The sequence below is a fragment of the Phycodurus eques genome, chromosome 19 (genome assembly GCF_024500275.1).
Source record: "Phycodurus eques isolate BA_2022a chromosome 19, UOR_Pequ_1.1, whole genome shotgun sequence".
Classification (NCBI taxonomy): domain Eukaryota; kingdom Metazoa; phylum Chordata; class Actinopteri; order Syngnathiformes; family Syngnathidae; genus Phycodurus; species Phycodurus eques.
Window position 1 is genome coordinate 17,354,816 of NC_084543.1, and position 15,806 is coordinate 17,370,621.

The window sequence follows — 15,806 nt, forward strand, 5'->3', positions numbered from 1 at the left end:
GTGATATAAAAAGATGAGACCAAGATGAATTATTTCAAAACTTTTCCCACCATTAATGTGACCTATAACATGTACAACTCCATCCATCCATCTTCCATACCGCTTAGCCTCACTCGGGTCGCCGGGGTACTGGAGCCTATCCCAGCTATCTTTGGGCAAGAGTCGGGGTACACCATGAACCGTTCGCCTGCCAGTCTCAGGACACATATAAACAAACAACCATTTGCACTCACATTCACACCTACGGACAATTTAGAGTCTTCAATCAACCTGCCATGCATGTTTTTGGGATGTGGGAGGAAACCGGAGTATCCGGAGAAAACCCATATAGGCACGGGTAGAACATGCAAACTCCACACATGCGAGCCCGGATTTGAACCCGGGTCCTCAGAACTGTGAGGCAGATGTGCTAACCAGTCTCCCCTATACAACTATAAATAATAAAAGCTTTTAGAGTGGAAGTAACAATAAACAACTGCGATAATGTGGATGCGCCGGTGTGCACACCCTTATAACTGGAGATGGGGCAGTGTTTAGAAGGTCCCATATTTTACCAAAACAACTTTTTTCTAGTATTTGGGAGTTATATTGGCTCTATGGTGAAATATGAATTATAATCGTTCAGACATTCCTGAGTTCCAGACGTATTTCTTCCGAGGGGCCTGAAATCAGTTCATTTGAATTTCTCAAGCTTATCCACGTGACCAGCAAAGCTCTCCGCCTTCATCTTCGGTCCCAAGCCAGCACTGTCAACATAACAAACGTGTGCGCTCACCAGTGGGTCTTCTACATGGAGGGAACCAATCAGAGGAAAGAGGGCAGTCTTGGCAAAATATGGACAAAGCGGATACAAAACCGGGTCAAACAGAAGTACCGTATTTTCACTTAAAAGTCTTCAATTTTCTCCAAAATGGATGGGGCGCCTTATAATGTGGCGCACCTTATGTGTGCACCGAGTTCCAACATCTATAAATGTTGTTGTGACGAGCGCTCCGCTTGACTTTTTTTTTCCTTTTTTTTTTTGGAGCATTTCCTGTCGACACGCTGCTTACACAGAGGAAAAGCGGACATGCGTGAAGGAGGAGGCTAAAGCCACGTCCCTGCGCCGGGGTGTTTTTTTTAATTTTATTTTATTTTATTTTTTATTTATTAATTTGTTTATTTATTTATTTTCACCGCTTGACTGACTGGAAGCATTTTCGGGGTGTTCATTGTGCAAAACAACATTGGTTTGGCTAAGGACCCCCGAAAATGTCAGCTACGAAGAGACACGCTTACAAAGCACAGTTTAAACTGCAAGCTATCAGTTACGCGGAGGAACGAGCATCCGTGAGAGAATTCAAGATCAACGAATCCATGGTTCGCGAGTGGAGTAAGCAGGAAAACGAGTTTTGCCAAGTCAAGAAGACGAAGCTGAGTTTCTATGGAAAAAAAAATGAAAAACAAAACGCGGAATCAAGGCGAGGTGGCCCGAGTTGGAAGACCAACTCGAGCAATGGATGAATGAGCAAAGAACATTGTTAAATACTTCAATAAAGTACAACCGAACTCAGTTTTGCTCCCGCTGCCTTTTTAAAAACATTGTTTTAGCGTGTATGCATGCTACCGTATGTTTTAAGCTAGCGTATGTTTTACCATGCCTGCGCCCAATAATACGGTGCGCCTTATGTATTTGTTAAATGCAGAAATAGACCCCGTAATTCAGACTGCACCTTTTAATACGGTGCGCCCTATGGTCGTGAAAATACAGTGGTTGTCAGAGGGGCCTTTATAATTCCATGTTAGAGAGTCACTCTATAGAGGGTGAAATAGCCAAAATATGGCACCTTTAACTGATCATATTCAAACTCATGTTAAATGGGAGTCAGTACACAACCACCATTTAAAGTGCCTCAGATTACCCCCTCAATTTCAGCTGTTCGAGAAGGCTTTTCCTGACATTTTTGCAGTCACATCTTACAGCACACGCCATGAGCTGCAGGGAGCTTCCACAGCATCAGGGGAATCTCATTGTTTGACGGTATCAGTAAGGAGAACAGTACAAAAGAATGTCCAAGGCATTAAATATACAATGTAACACAGTGAAGACAGTCATCAACAAGTGTACACAATATGCTCTTCATTATTCTTTTTAGTACGAGTTCAGGGTGCATTTCTTGTCCAAAGTCAGCTAGGATAGGCTGAAACTCACCTGTGACCCGAATGAGGTGCTACAGAATCAGAATCATCTTTATTTGCCAAGTATGTCCAAAACACACAAGGAATTTGTCTCCGGTAGTTGGAGCCGCTCTAGTACAACAGACAGTCAATTTACAGAACACTTTGGGGACATAAAGACATTGACAAAAAACAATTGTGCAAAAAGATGCAGAGTCCTCTAGCACTTAGAGCAGTTCGAACGACTAATATTGCAATAGTCCGGTGCAATGACCATTGTGCAAGGGGCGCTGAGACTTCAAGGAGTGTATCCGGTTTAAAGTGACGAGTAGTGCGATCATCTGGGGCAATGTTGGTTGTGCAAATGTTACAGATACTCCTCAATTAGTGTGCAAATGGAGCAAATGCTACTCTGGCATGAGTGGCCAGTATATGCAAGTCCTCAATGGTGGGTAGGGGGGTACCGACAATCCTTTCAGCAGTTTTGATTGTCCGTTGCAGTCGGAGTTTGTCTTTTTTTGTAGCAGCACCAAACCAGACTGTGATGGAAGAACACAGGACCGATTCGATGACCGCTGTGTAGAACTGTCTCAGCAGCTCCGGTGGCAGGCCGTGCTTTCTCAGAAGCCGCAGGAAGTACATCCTCTGCTTGGCCTTTTTGAGGACGGAGTTGATGTTGGTCGCCCACTTCAGGTCCTGAGAGATTGTAATTCCCAGGAACTTGAAGGTCTCGACGGTTGACACAAGGCAGCTGGACAACGTGAGGGGCAGCTGTGGCAAAGGATGCCTCCTGAAGTCCACGATCATCTCTACAGTCTTGAGCGTGTTCAGCTCCAGGTTGTGTCGGACGCACCACAGCTCCAGCCGCTCCGCTTCCTGTCGATATGCAGACTCGTCACTGTCCTTGATGAGGCCGATGACAATGGTATCGTCTGCAAACTTCAGGAGTTTGACAGTCGGGTGCGCTGAGGTGCAGTCGTTCGTGTAGAGAGAGAAGAGCAGCGGAGAGAGGACACAACCTTGGGGCGCCCCAGTGCTGATGCTGCGTGTGGATGAGGTCGCCTCCCACAGCCTGACCTGCTGTGTCCTGCCCGTCAGAAAGCTGTAAATTCACTGGCAGATGGCAGGTGAGACGCTGAGCTGGAGAAGGTTGGTTGAAAGGAGTTCAGGGATGATGGTGTTGAACGCTGAGCTGAAGTCCACGAACAAGATCCTCGCGTAGGTCCCTGCACTGTCGAGGTGTTCTAGGATAAAGTGCAGTCCCATGTTGACTGCATCATCCGCAGACCTGTTCGCTTGGTAGGCAAACTGCAGGAGGTCCAGCAGGGGACCTGTGACACTCTTGAGGTGTTCCAGCACGAGACGTTCAAAGGACTTCATGGCCACAGATGTCAAAGCGACAGGCCTGTAGTCATTCAGACCAGAGATTGCAGGTTTCTTGGGGACTGGAATGATGGTGGAGCGTTTGAAACAGGATGGAACTTCGCACATTTCCAAAGATCTGTTGAAGATCTGAGTGAAGACTGGAGCGAGCTGGTCCGCGCAGACTTTGAGGCAGGATGGGGACACATGGTCCGGGCCTGCCGCTTTGTTAATCTTCTGTTGTTTGAAGATGCGTCTCACATCCTGTTCATGGATGGTTAACGCAGAAGTCAGAGGTGTGGTTGTGGTCGCGGGTGCGGCCGGGTGGGTGTGTGGTGTGAAACTAGCTCGATTATACAGGGCCCTGTCCCCGCTCTGATATGCGTCCTCCTTAGCTTGGCGGAGCTGCTTAAGTTTAGCAGTGAACCACGGCTTGTTGTTGTTGAATGTGCGAAATGATTTTGTTGGTACACACACATCTTCACAGAAACTGATATAGGATGTGACAGTGTCCGTATATTCATCCAAGCTGCCAGCTGAATTTTCAAAGACACTCCAGTCTGTGCAGTCTAAACAGCTTTGAAGTTCCATCTTGGCTTCATTGGTCCACTTTTTTTTCACTGTAGGCTTCGCGCATTTAAGTTCTTGCCTGTACGTCGGTATTAAGTGAATTAAGCAGTGATCAGACGAGCCCAGGGCTGCACGAGGTATAGCACGGTATGCGTTTTTTACCATAGTGTAGCAGTGGTCTAAAGTATTATTTTCCCTGGTAGGACAGTCGATGTGCTGCTTGTATTTAGGGAGTTCGTGGTTGAGTTTAGCTTTGTTAACGAGAATAATGAGGGGTGGGTCCGGGTGGTTTTTTTTCAATTTCGTTGACTTGTTCGGCGAGCGTTAGCAATGCGGCGTTCGTGTTAGCTTGAGGCGTAATATAGACTCCAGCCAGTATGAACGATGCAAACTCATGTGGCGAGTAGAATGGTTTACAGTTTAAGAATAGCGACTCCAAATGCGGGCAGCAGTGTGTGCTGAGCACCGTGGTGTCCGTACACCATTTTTCGTTGATATGGAGGCATATCCTGCCGCCCTTTGTTTTCCCCGATGATTCCATGTCGCGGTCCGCTCGATGAATGTTGAAGCCGGGAAGCATGACGGCGCCATCGGGTACAGCGTCGCAAAGCCAGGTCTCCGTGAAGCACATGGCCGCGGAATGTCCGAAGTCTTTCTGGTTTTTAACAGAAGATGAAGCTCGTCCATTTTGTTGGGTAGGGAGCGTACATTCGCGAGGCGGATCGACGGGAACTCCAATCTGTGTCCTCTCTTGCGGAGTTTCACCTGAATGCCGGCTCGTTTCCCTCTGTGGCGCCGCTTCCTTCTCCATGCGCCGAAAACCGCGGACGCCGCTCCGGTGAGTAACTCGGGGAAAAAACTGAGCGGATATTCGAAAGTTGGTGACAGAACGTCCGGAGTAGCCTCCTTGATGGTTAGCAGGTCTCCCCTTGTGTAAGTGAGTCGTGTAAGGTCTCCAAAGACGGACGAAAAACACAAAAACAAAGACAATACTAGAGAGCGCATTACCGAGGGGACCACACTGGTAGGCGCCATCTTGGCCATATAGACTACAGAAAGCGGATTGATGTTTGCACATATAGACAACCATCGACACTGATTCATATCTCAGGAAAATTCTGAATAATCAACACAATGAATGCATACACTCCACTCCAAACGTATTGGACCAGTGCAGTCGACCGAAACCATTGGGTTTTACATCAATAGATGAATATGATACCACAGATTAACCACATTTATTTCCAGGTACGTGTCTTTTGATTAGATATATGTTTGAACACAGCCATTCTTCATGCGAGCAAAAGTATTTGAATGCGACTGACAGGTGTGTTTTGTTGCATTCATCATTCAAAAAATAATTAGCGCTAAATGTCTATGCAAAGTTTCAAATTTTGATTTATGCACATTATCTGCTAAAACAGACACTGAAGGGGAGTATATGCTTGTGTGAAAGCCTGGAAAAGGAAACGGAAAAGGAAAATGTGTTTGGTGATGGCAATGGGTCACAGGCTTCATGCAGTTGTTGCAAGCAAAAAATTTGCAAATAGGTAATCAAGTTTTATTCACTTTAATCTATCATATGTCTATATGTTCCAATACTTTTGCTTAAAATAATAATAATAACAATAATAATAATGTTATGTAGGCAGAACAGTTGAGGACGACTGGTTAGCGCGTCTGTCTCACAGTTCTGAGGACTTGGATTCGATTCCCGGCCCCGCCCGTGTGGAGTTTGCATGTTCTCCCTGTGCCTGCGTGGGTTTTCTCTGGGTACTCTGGTTTCCTCCCACGTCCCGAAAACATGCACGCTAGGTTCATTGAAGACTGTAAATTGCCCGTAGGTGTGAATGCAAGTGCGAATGGTTGTTTGTTTCTTTGTGCCTTGCGATTGGCTAGCAACCAGTTCGGGGTGTGCCCCGCCTCCTGCCCGTTGATAGCTGGGATAGGTTCCAGCACTCCCATGACCCTTGTGAGGATAAGCGGCTCAGAAAATGGATGGATGGATGGATGTTCTGTACCTAATTCGGATGTAGATACCTGAAAATAAAATGTTCTCTTTGTGTTGTATTGATCTTTGATGTCAAACTCAAATGTTTTGCCTCACTATTCCAATACTTTTGAACAGTCAACCAAAGCATTTCAAGCAGTCCATGTGGAATCGGAGAAAACTGCATCAGAGAAATGTAGCTACCTTGAATCCATCAAAGACAAAGGCCTTTTCATCAGAACCCAATTCTAGATCTGGTAGACATCCTGGTCTTGCCCAGCCAACCCTAATCTCTCCTGCTGTCACTACCTGAGACAAATGCAGGGACACATGCAGTTGTGAAAGAAATGACAAAAGAAAACTAACAGTAACTTGATGTTTGCGTGGATCCCGGATATCATACAACAGATTTAAATCTATGATCTACCAAAACACATTTTGTCTCAAAAACAGCCAACCCTTTTAATGTTAAGAGTGATTTAATTCTGCATAATGCAGTATGCTGTAGTTGGACGATCCTGTTCCCATATTTCCCCCTTACCTCTAGCTCAAAGTACCACTTTGCTGAATTCACACAGTAGGATCTTTCAGCTCTGAAGATCCGGAACCTTTCAGCAGACATATTGCTGTGATCAAAATGAGCTATTTAAAGAAACAAGAGGGGGCAGACAGTAAGCCACATCAAATGAGATACTATGGATAGAGTGATGCAGTGGAAAGTAGGTATTATACTGTGGTCCTGGTCAGGAGCTTCCAGGTTGTACCCATAACCCAGCAGAGTTCTGACAGCTTCTCTTAGACTATCTTTGTTTGACTTCTTGGTTCTCTCATCCAAAAGACTGTAGGGCACCAGACGAGGATTTCTGCGATTCTTCACATCCTGGCAGGCAAATGTGAACACAAGAAAAGAGAACACGTTGACGTTCCACTTTGGATATTTTAGGTTGGGTTTCTATGGTCACAAATTAGGCATCAGTACATACGCTGGCGATGCCATATCCAACCCCAATTCCAATGAAGTTGGGACGTTGTGTTAAACATAAATAAAAACAGAATACAATGATGTGCAAATCATGTTAAACCTTTATTTAATTGAATACACTACAAAGACAATATATTTAATGTTCAAACTGATAAACTTTATTGTTTTTAGCAAATAATCATTAACTTAGAATTTTATGGCTGCAACACGTTCCAAAAAAGCTGGGACAGGGTCATGTTTACCACTGTGTTACACATGACCTTTTCTTTTCACAACATTCAATAAACGTTTGGGAACTGAGGACACTAATTGTTGAAGCTTTGTTGGTGGTTGAATTCTTTCCCATTCTTGCTTGATGTCCAGCTTCAGCTGTTCAACAGTCCGGGGCCTCTGTTGTCGTATTTTACACTTCATCATGCGCCACACATTTTCAATGGGAGACAGGTCTGGACTGCAGGCAGGCCAGTCTAGTATCCGCACTCTTTTACTATGAAGCCATGCTGTTGTAACACGTGCAGAATGTGGTTTGGCATTGTCTTGCTGAAATAAGCAGGGGTCTCCATGAAAAAGACGTTGCTTGGATGGCAGCATATGGTTCTCCAAAACCTGTATGTACCTTTCAGCATTAATGGTGCCTTCACAAATGTGTAAGTTACCCATGCCATTGGCACTAACACAGCCACATACCATCACAGATGCTGGTTTTTTAACTTTGCGTCCATTAACAGTCCGGATGGTTCTTTTCCTCTTTGGCCCGGATAACACGACGTCCACAATTTCCAATAACAATTTGAAATGTGGACTCGTCGGACCACAGAACACTCTTCCACTTTGCATCAGTCAATCTTAGATGAGCTCGGGCCCAGAGAAGCCGGCGGCGTTTCTGGGTGTTGTTGATAAATGGCTTTTGCTTTGCATAGTAGAGTTTCAAGTTGCACTTACGGATGTAGCGCCGACTGTATTTACTGACATTGGTTTTCTGAAGTGTTCCTGAGCCCACGTGGTGATATCCTTTCCACATTGATGCCAGTTTTTGATGCAGTGCCCCCGGAGGGATCGAAGGTCATGGGCATGTTGTTTTCGGACTTGCCGCTTACATGCAGTGATTTCTCCAGATTCTCTGAAACTTTTGATGATATTATGGACCGTAGATGATGAAATCCCTAAAATCCTTGCAATTGTACATTGAGGAACATTGTCCTTAAACTGTTCGACTATTTTCTCACGCACTTGTTGACAAAGAGGTAGGTGAACCTCGCCCCATCTTTGCTTGTGCTATTCAGGGAAGCTCCTTTTATACCCAATAATGGCACCCACCTGTTCCCAATGAGCCTGTTCACCTGTGTGATGTTCCAAACAGGTGTTTGATGAGCATTCCTGAGATTTCTGTCTTTTTTGCCACCTGTCCCAGCTTTTTTGGAACGTGTTGCAGCCATAAAATTGAGGTTTATGATTATTTGCTAAAAACAATCAAGTTTATCAGTTTGAACATTAAATATTTTGTCTTTGTAGTGTATTCAATTAAATATAGGTTGAACATGATTTGCAAATTATTGTATTCTGTTTTTATTTATGTTTAACACAACATCCCAACTTCATTGGAATTGGGGTTGTAGTTGGAGAATCGCGAATGCAAGGGAAAAGATGCCAATACATTTTGGAACAAAAACCAAAAATAGCAAATGGAATTGAAAAAAATACAAACAAATATAAAAAAAAATGCACTGGCCATCGCTTTGTTGTTTTGAATGTGCATCTTAACCCTGTTTTATGGTCATAGGTCACTGTAAAACATGCTTCTTTGGGGATACGTGCCATCCTGTAATCCCTGTCTCACACTCTCGCACGCACACACACACACACACACACACACACACACACACACACACACACACACACATACACACACATGCTCACACTGTGCTTAACCTTATTAGGTTTCTGAGTGTAATCTATGTTTGGCCTTTTCTTGGTATTTGGGTCAGGGCCTTCCCCTCTCATGTCAAGGTTTAGTGAACTGTTATCATGGGAGTCAGAAAATAAGTGGATTAGATACTTGGCTGAATGCACTCTTTTGACTTGGTTTCTCTTTTAGTACGTAATAATTAATAGTCTTAAAAACATGCCAGAATGAGATACTTCATTTCTTCACCTTACACAGACAAACGGAAATTTCAGAATTTCACCAACTAGGGGTTGGAGTCAACTTTACCACTCAGCAATGAGGGTAATAGCTTGAGGTTGATTAATTGCCAATCACGTGTTTTGGCAACAACACGCATGCCTCGCTGAAATCAAAAATTGGTGGGTCCAAGTAGCAAACTAGCAGTGGTGCCTCAAGCATGTGGCACCATTTTACGAAAAAGGAGCCCAGTAGGATGGTCACTTGCACAATTTGAAAGCCTACCCCTTAAATATCGCAAAAGCACAAGTGCTATGCATGCCCATCTGAAAAGGCATCCGCTAATGCTAGCTGACGAGCAGCCTTAAATCCTCACAAATACATTAACCACCCTCCTGTAACACTAAAAAAAGACCATACTGGAGTTGTTGATCAATAACCTCTTCATTCTGAAAATGAACAGTTAATGTCACCAAAGAAGTCATCCAACCTTTTCTCCACTCATCCAAACATAAAACAAAGACACCGTCAGGGTCTCACAGACAGTCGTTTTTTGTTTTTTTTAACTATTGAAACAATCCACGTAATACAACTGCCGGTCTGCTACAATACATTATTGCAAATAATTCCCTCCTCGTGCATTTTTGTTGTTGTTGTGATAATATACAGTAGCGAGTCGAGACCCGGCAGTTGTGTTCGGTGAATTGATAAGAGTTTTACAAGTTCCGAATGTCTGCGAGGCCATGAAGGTATCTGAATGTGATTGGATGAGCGAGTTAACGAATGTGATTGGATGAACGAGTCGGGGGAGTGGGGCCTGTGCAACTGAGGCCGGCTGGGGAGTGAATGAGGCAGCTTATGTTTGGAGGCACTGACGACAAAGAAAATAAAATAAAAATCACATCATTGATTAGTCGAAGTCGACTCGACCATCATCACCTTAGCATCGACTAGAAAAAAATATTAAGTCGTTCAACCCCTTCCACCGACTTGCTAGCTATCATACGTTTGTCACTTGCCACTATCGCCCACTATTGATGGTCTGACACACACTGACAACAATGCCGACCTGTTGAATTCCATAGGTCCAACCCTGGCGGATGCGGTCTCTTGCCCAGACATTGTGTGCATTTTCAGCCAATTTGTCCACCATGGCTTCCTGAGTGGAGGTCAGTTTGATATGATAAAGGTCCAGGGGAGCAGGTTTGTAACCACTGGACAACTCATAGCTGCAAAGATAAGAGTTATAAAGTGCAACACTATTAGAACATCACCCGTCTGGCAAGCTTAACATGTTCATCTTTAATGAAGGTAACTCACTTTGATGACAGTTTTACACTTTTGACTTTCTCCATAGCATGTTCATCTGAAAGACCGACATGGCACCCCAAAGCAAGGAGAGTTCTGTTACACACACACACACACACACACACACACACGCACGCACGCACGCACGCACATACAAAATCCTTAGTGACATGTTCATATTGGGGTATAAACTCACCCTCTTCATGGCAAATCCTCGACCTGTATCATCCAACATTAACACTATGCCCACATTAGATGCCTTAATGCTACATTCATGCGAACTGGTGGAGCATGGTGCAACATTGCGAGAGATTGACAGATTCCTGAGACGAAACACGAAACGGTGCCCTATTGCGGCTAGACGACAACGCACTACTACACAACTACAGTAACTTCTCATGTATAATGCGTACCTATATATAATATAATACGCACCCCCAAAGTTGACCTCAAAATTTTGGAAAACCCTTCTCCCTATGTATAATGCATTTTTACAATCCATGATTTTGCTTCTACCCATATGATCAAAACATGAAGTATTATCTGTAGTTCTTCTGTTTTCAAAGAATTATTCGGAAGTTAAGCACTTTATTTGAACACGTAATAATTACTACAACTTACTAATACTTTATTAATTTTTATTTAATTGCTCTTATTTTGAAATTCACAGCCCTACTTTTATTTAGTAAATGAGAAAACACACAGTGGTGCGCATATGCTTGATTACCCAAGCAGAATTTGTAAGATGAGTACAAAGAAAACATGAAGGGCCAGGCGAAACACTTCATTTAATTTTAATGGTATTCAAATTAAACGGTCAAGCATTTCAGGAAATTATTATAATTAAACAAAACATAACCAGAAACAAATTAATGATGGTTGTTGTTCAGTCATTAGTCGTATTTTAAAAAAACAACTATTACACAAATTCTGCCAGGTTATGTAAACTTATGAGCACACCTGTACATATATGCAGTCATACGTACCCCTGTCATATTGGAATGAAAGTGTAGGCTACACCTTTTTCATAACCTCTAGGTGCCGATGGCATATTTGAATGAAAGTGTATAGCTTTTTCATAACCTCGAGATGGCGGCATACATTTATAAAAAGTGAAAGTGCTTTCCATTTTCCCCTATACTTATGTATAATGTGCACTATTGACTTTTCAATAATGTGCACAAATATGTGGGAATGTGCAATGTGCATTATACACGAAAAATTACAATACCTCTGAATTACCAAGTAGGAGTTTGTCATTGTATGAGCCTTGGAATACACTTAAAATGGCTAATTTAAACCAAAATGGCACACTTCCTGTTTGGTTTAAGGCATGGGTCCTTGCGACTTGGTGTTGTCTCCAGTTATGATTGACGTCCACCAATTTCGTGTCGATTAGGGTTGTCGGGGACAAATTTTCTATGGGGCGCTACTGAGTGAGTTTTGGGGTGTCGTGTTTTGAATGCATTCAACTTCATGTAATTGTGGGGGCCTCCCAAAGGGCATAGACATTCCAAGACTGTGCACCACCACAGATAACCTTGTTTTAAGCTTGTGTGACAAACGATAATTAAAAAAAATAATTATCATTTGTCATTAAAGTCAAGACTCGTTTTATTGTCCACATCTAATTATTATCAGGGGTTGACTTAATTTTGCACTTTTATGATAACTAACCAATTATATAAAAAAAACATATGCTGGTAGTTTGAACGTGGGACGAATAATCTCGATTTCTATTATTTTCTATGGAAAAAGCTGCTTAGACTCATGAGCAAATTGGTTAACAAGCTTCCTAGAATGGATTTGTTGTTTGACCTTCGAGATTCTACAGTTTTTTTTAATGACGCAGCAATACTTTACTTGAGAGTTTCCACAGACATCTGTAAGTTGTAACTTCGTTCCTGTTCCGCCAACTTGGAGAACTCCACCAGACATGGGTGCTGCCTCTTGGTGTCATCTCGAATCTGGAAAACACACATACATTGAATTATTATTATTATTTTTTTAATCCAATCAAATCTTGCCCAAGGCATTCAATGCCATAAGTGTTGGCCCATATACACTATTAGCAATGGAAGAATTTTTTTTTTTTAATCAATAAAATTTCAGAGTCACTAAACAAGGTCTGCTAGCTGGCTTAGAGTGACATCAGCATTTTCCATCCTCTGATTGGTTGAGTTTTAAATTATCATGGACTTCAGGAAACATCCTTCGCCACACGCTGTCCAACAGCCCTGTGTCAACCGTCAAGACATTCAAGTTCCTGGGAATTACAGTCTCTCAGGACTTGAAGTGGGAGACAAACAACTCCATCCTCAGAAAGACCCACCACAGGATGTACTTCCTGAGGTGAGGAAGATGAGGAAGCATGGCCTGCCACAGGAGCTGTTGAGGTAGTTCTACACAGCAGTTACTGAATCGCTTCTGTGTTCATCCATCACATTCTGGTTTGGTGCTGCCACAAAGGACAAAATCAGACTGCAACAGACAGTCTAGGCTGCCGAAAAAAATTATCGGTACCCACCTATGCACTCTTGACGACTTGCACGCTGCCAGAACTAAGACTAGGGCATGCAAGAGCCTCTTGGACTCTCAACATCCTGGTCCCCATCTATTCCAGCTCCTTCCCTCAGGTAGGCGCTATGGAACAATGCAAACTAAAACCAGCAGCAATTCCAACAGCTTCTTCCATCTTACCATCAACTCTTCAACTGTTGGCTTACAATTTCAATGTAACATCCTGCCTATTTTGCACCTGTATGTTGGGACATTACATTATTCGTGCACTCACTGTTTTATCATAATGCACTATTTGCATACTGTTGGTGATTACTTTGAGAACTCTGCACCACAGTTCTGAGGTCTGGTGTTCAATCCTCGACCCCGCCTGTGTGGGGTTTGCATGTTCTCCCTGTGCCTGTGTGGGTTTTCTCCGGGCACTCTGTTTTCCTACCACATCCCCAAAAAAAACATGCATGGTAGGTTAATTGAAGACTCTAAATTTCCCGTAGGTGTGAATGTGAGTGCGAATGGTTCTTTGTTTATATGTGCCCTGCGATTGGCTGGCAACCAGTTCAGGCTGTACCCCGCCTCCTGCCCGATGATAGCTGGGATTGGCTCCAGCACTCCCGTGACCCTTGTGAGGATAAGCGGCTCAGAAAATGGATGGATGGAGGGAGGGAGGGAGGGGAATAGGGAGGGATGGATGGATGGATGGATAGGCAGAGCGATTAGGATGTCAATACTCACTACACCGTAGGTCCAGCCAAATTCAATCTTGTTCATCACCCACAGCTCATGGATGTTTTCTGCAAGCTTATCCTTTATCCTCTCTAAGTGAAATGGCAAAACAATCTACACACAGACACACAAAAAAGAACAGGGAGCAGCATAAATTCCTCTTCACTATAGTGGTAGAGGTGTGGCCCTTATTTGCAATTCACAGGATATTCTTTTTGATTTTCGTGCTGTTTTTCCATGCCTGCAAGGGAGAGTTTTGGAAGTAATAATGTAAATTGAAGTTTAAAATCAGACAACTAAAAATGTTGTGTTGTTACTAATAGTTTAGCCCTCCAATGATGCAAAATGAGGTATTAAAAAATGAATACAGTATATGATAAGAACAATCAAAGTAATGAATGGGGCTGTACAATGCCTTTTTCATGGTGAATCCTTGAAAGGATGATCAAGACTTAATGCCAATTGCATCGATTTGGAGGCTTAGCCTCAACTCCAGAAAATTATGTATGTTCGCATACTATAATTTCCCTTCTGGAATAAACAAAGTCTGCCTGTCTATCAATCTATTATCTAATAATGCAGGCATCTGTACCTGGCTGGTGTTTACAGGCATGGGTGTGAATGCTGCCTGGCTCATGGTGACAGTGGGTCCCAAAAGGTCCCCGGCTGCAGGCTGGTGTTGACTGGGCCCAAGTTTTAGTTTCTCTCTGGGCAGCACGGCCTCAAAGCACGGAGCATAACCTGGAGGAGGGAGAAACTTAAACTCTCCATGGCGACCCCCAAGGAGGAAACGAAGCCTTTACAAAAACAAGACGGCAAGGAGCAGGTAAAGTCGTTACCATTGGACTGATATCAATGATTATGGGTGATTAGCTTTGAGTAATGCACTGACTTTATTCCAGCAGAGAAGCTGGCCACAGGGAAAAAGAGGCCATCAGAGTTGAAGTTCTCAAACATGCCCTGAACCGGTTGGCCGTTGATCCGGAAGGAGATACTGGGCACACTAAGGTCCAAGCAGCAGCTCACAACATCATCTGCTCTCAGAAGGTGCTGGTTGGGTGAGCTGACAGTCTTCCCAATACAGCCTGCACAAAAAAAAGTTGCATTACATAAATAGCGGGAGGAAAAAGTACGTGAATTCTTGGATATTTCTTAAATTTCTGCTAGGAGTCTAGCCTCTTACTTCACACACACTGCACATTTTTAGTACTCACACTGTACATACTCCGCACGTTGGGCACACTCACATCTCATTCAGGGTCCCCAGTTGACTAACATGCATGTGATATGGTGTTCATTCACTAATAAGTTCAAGAGACACGCTATCGGCTTTAATTGCTTGTGCTGGGACCACTAATAACAGGTGATACTGACATATAAACTCACAGGTTCTCACAGGTGTTTAGACACTAAAAAAGAATCCCACCGCACCTCTCATCAGGAGCACTGGCGTCCTCATTTCCCAGATCCTGTCCTGCCCTTTTCTATCCTCCCTCATCTTGTTCTCTTGGTTAGCTATTGCATTTCCTCACCAGGTGTACCCCCCCCCCCCCCAATCCACAAATAATAACACAATTTGACTGTTGTAATGTTACTTGTGTTCAAATATCTGTCTCACTATTGTTCTGCTGTGGTTCTTACCCCTATTACCCTTGTCTACTCTGTCACCTGTCTGTACCCTAAAACCCTTTTCTGTCCGGCTGCATTTTCAATAAACATCAGAATAATTAAAAACTGTAAAAAAATAAGCAGAGGCAGTAATTCAAATTCCCCTGTTGTACAGAAAAACTGTTCCAGCACAAAGGCATACAGATCCACCATTCTGCAAGGCCATGCAGCTGAACAGGACAAGTTAAAAAAGATATTTAAATAAATAAATCACAAGATTTATTGTTATTAAGGTAAGTGAACCTTTAGGCTACAGATTCTTCAAGAGCTAATTAGAGTCAGGTCTGAGCCAAGCTCGAGTCCAATCAATAAGACAAGATTGGAAGTGTGGCTTACAGCTGCGTTGTTCACAAGAAAACACAACAGTTTAGAATTGTCTCTCGTCAAGTAGGAATGTTTGTTGT

General features: G+C 43.3%; 1 protein-coding gene across 2 annotated transcripts in view; it reads right to left on the reverse strand.

Moving 5' to 3' along the window:
• Positions 1-15,806, reverse strand: part of ryr2a (ryanodine receptor 2a (cardiac)) — a 355,011-nt gene that overhangs the window by 265,434 nt on the left and 73,771 nt on the right. For both annotated transcript variants that reach the window (XM_061705277.1, XM_061705276.1), the window contains exons 19-27: positions 14,627-14,819; positions 14,327-14,531; positions 13,744-13,848; positions 12,355-12,458; positions 10,504-10,587; positions 10,253-10,412; positions 6,812-6,959; positions 6,621-6,721; positions 6,284-6,388 (exon numbers count right to left, since the gene is read on the reverse strand). In XM_061705277.1, coding sequence (XP_061561261.1) covers positions 6,284-6,388; positions 6,621-6,721; positions 6,812-6,959; positions 10,253-10,412; positions 10,504-10,587; positions 12,355-12,458; positions 13,744-13,848; positions 14,327-14,531; positions 14,627-14,819 — 1,205 coding nt within the window. The remainder of the gene's footprint in view (positions 1-6,283; positions 6,389-6,620; positions 6,722-6,811; positions 6,960-10,252; positions 10,413-10,503; positions 10,588-12,354; positions 12,459-13,743; positions 13,849-14,326; positions 14,532-14,626; positions 14,820-15,806) is intronic.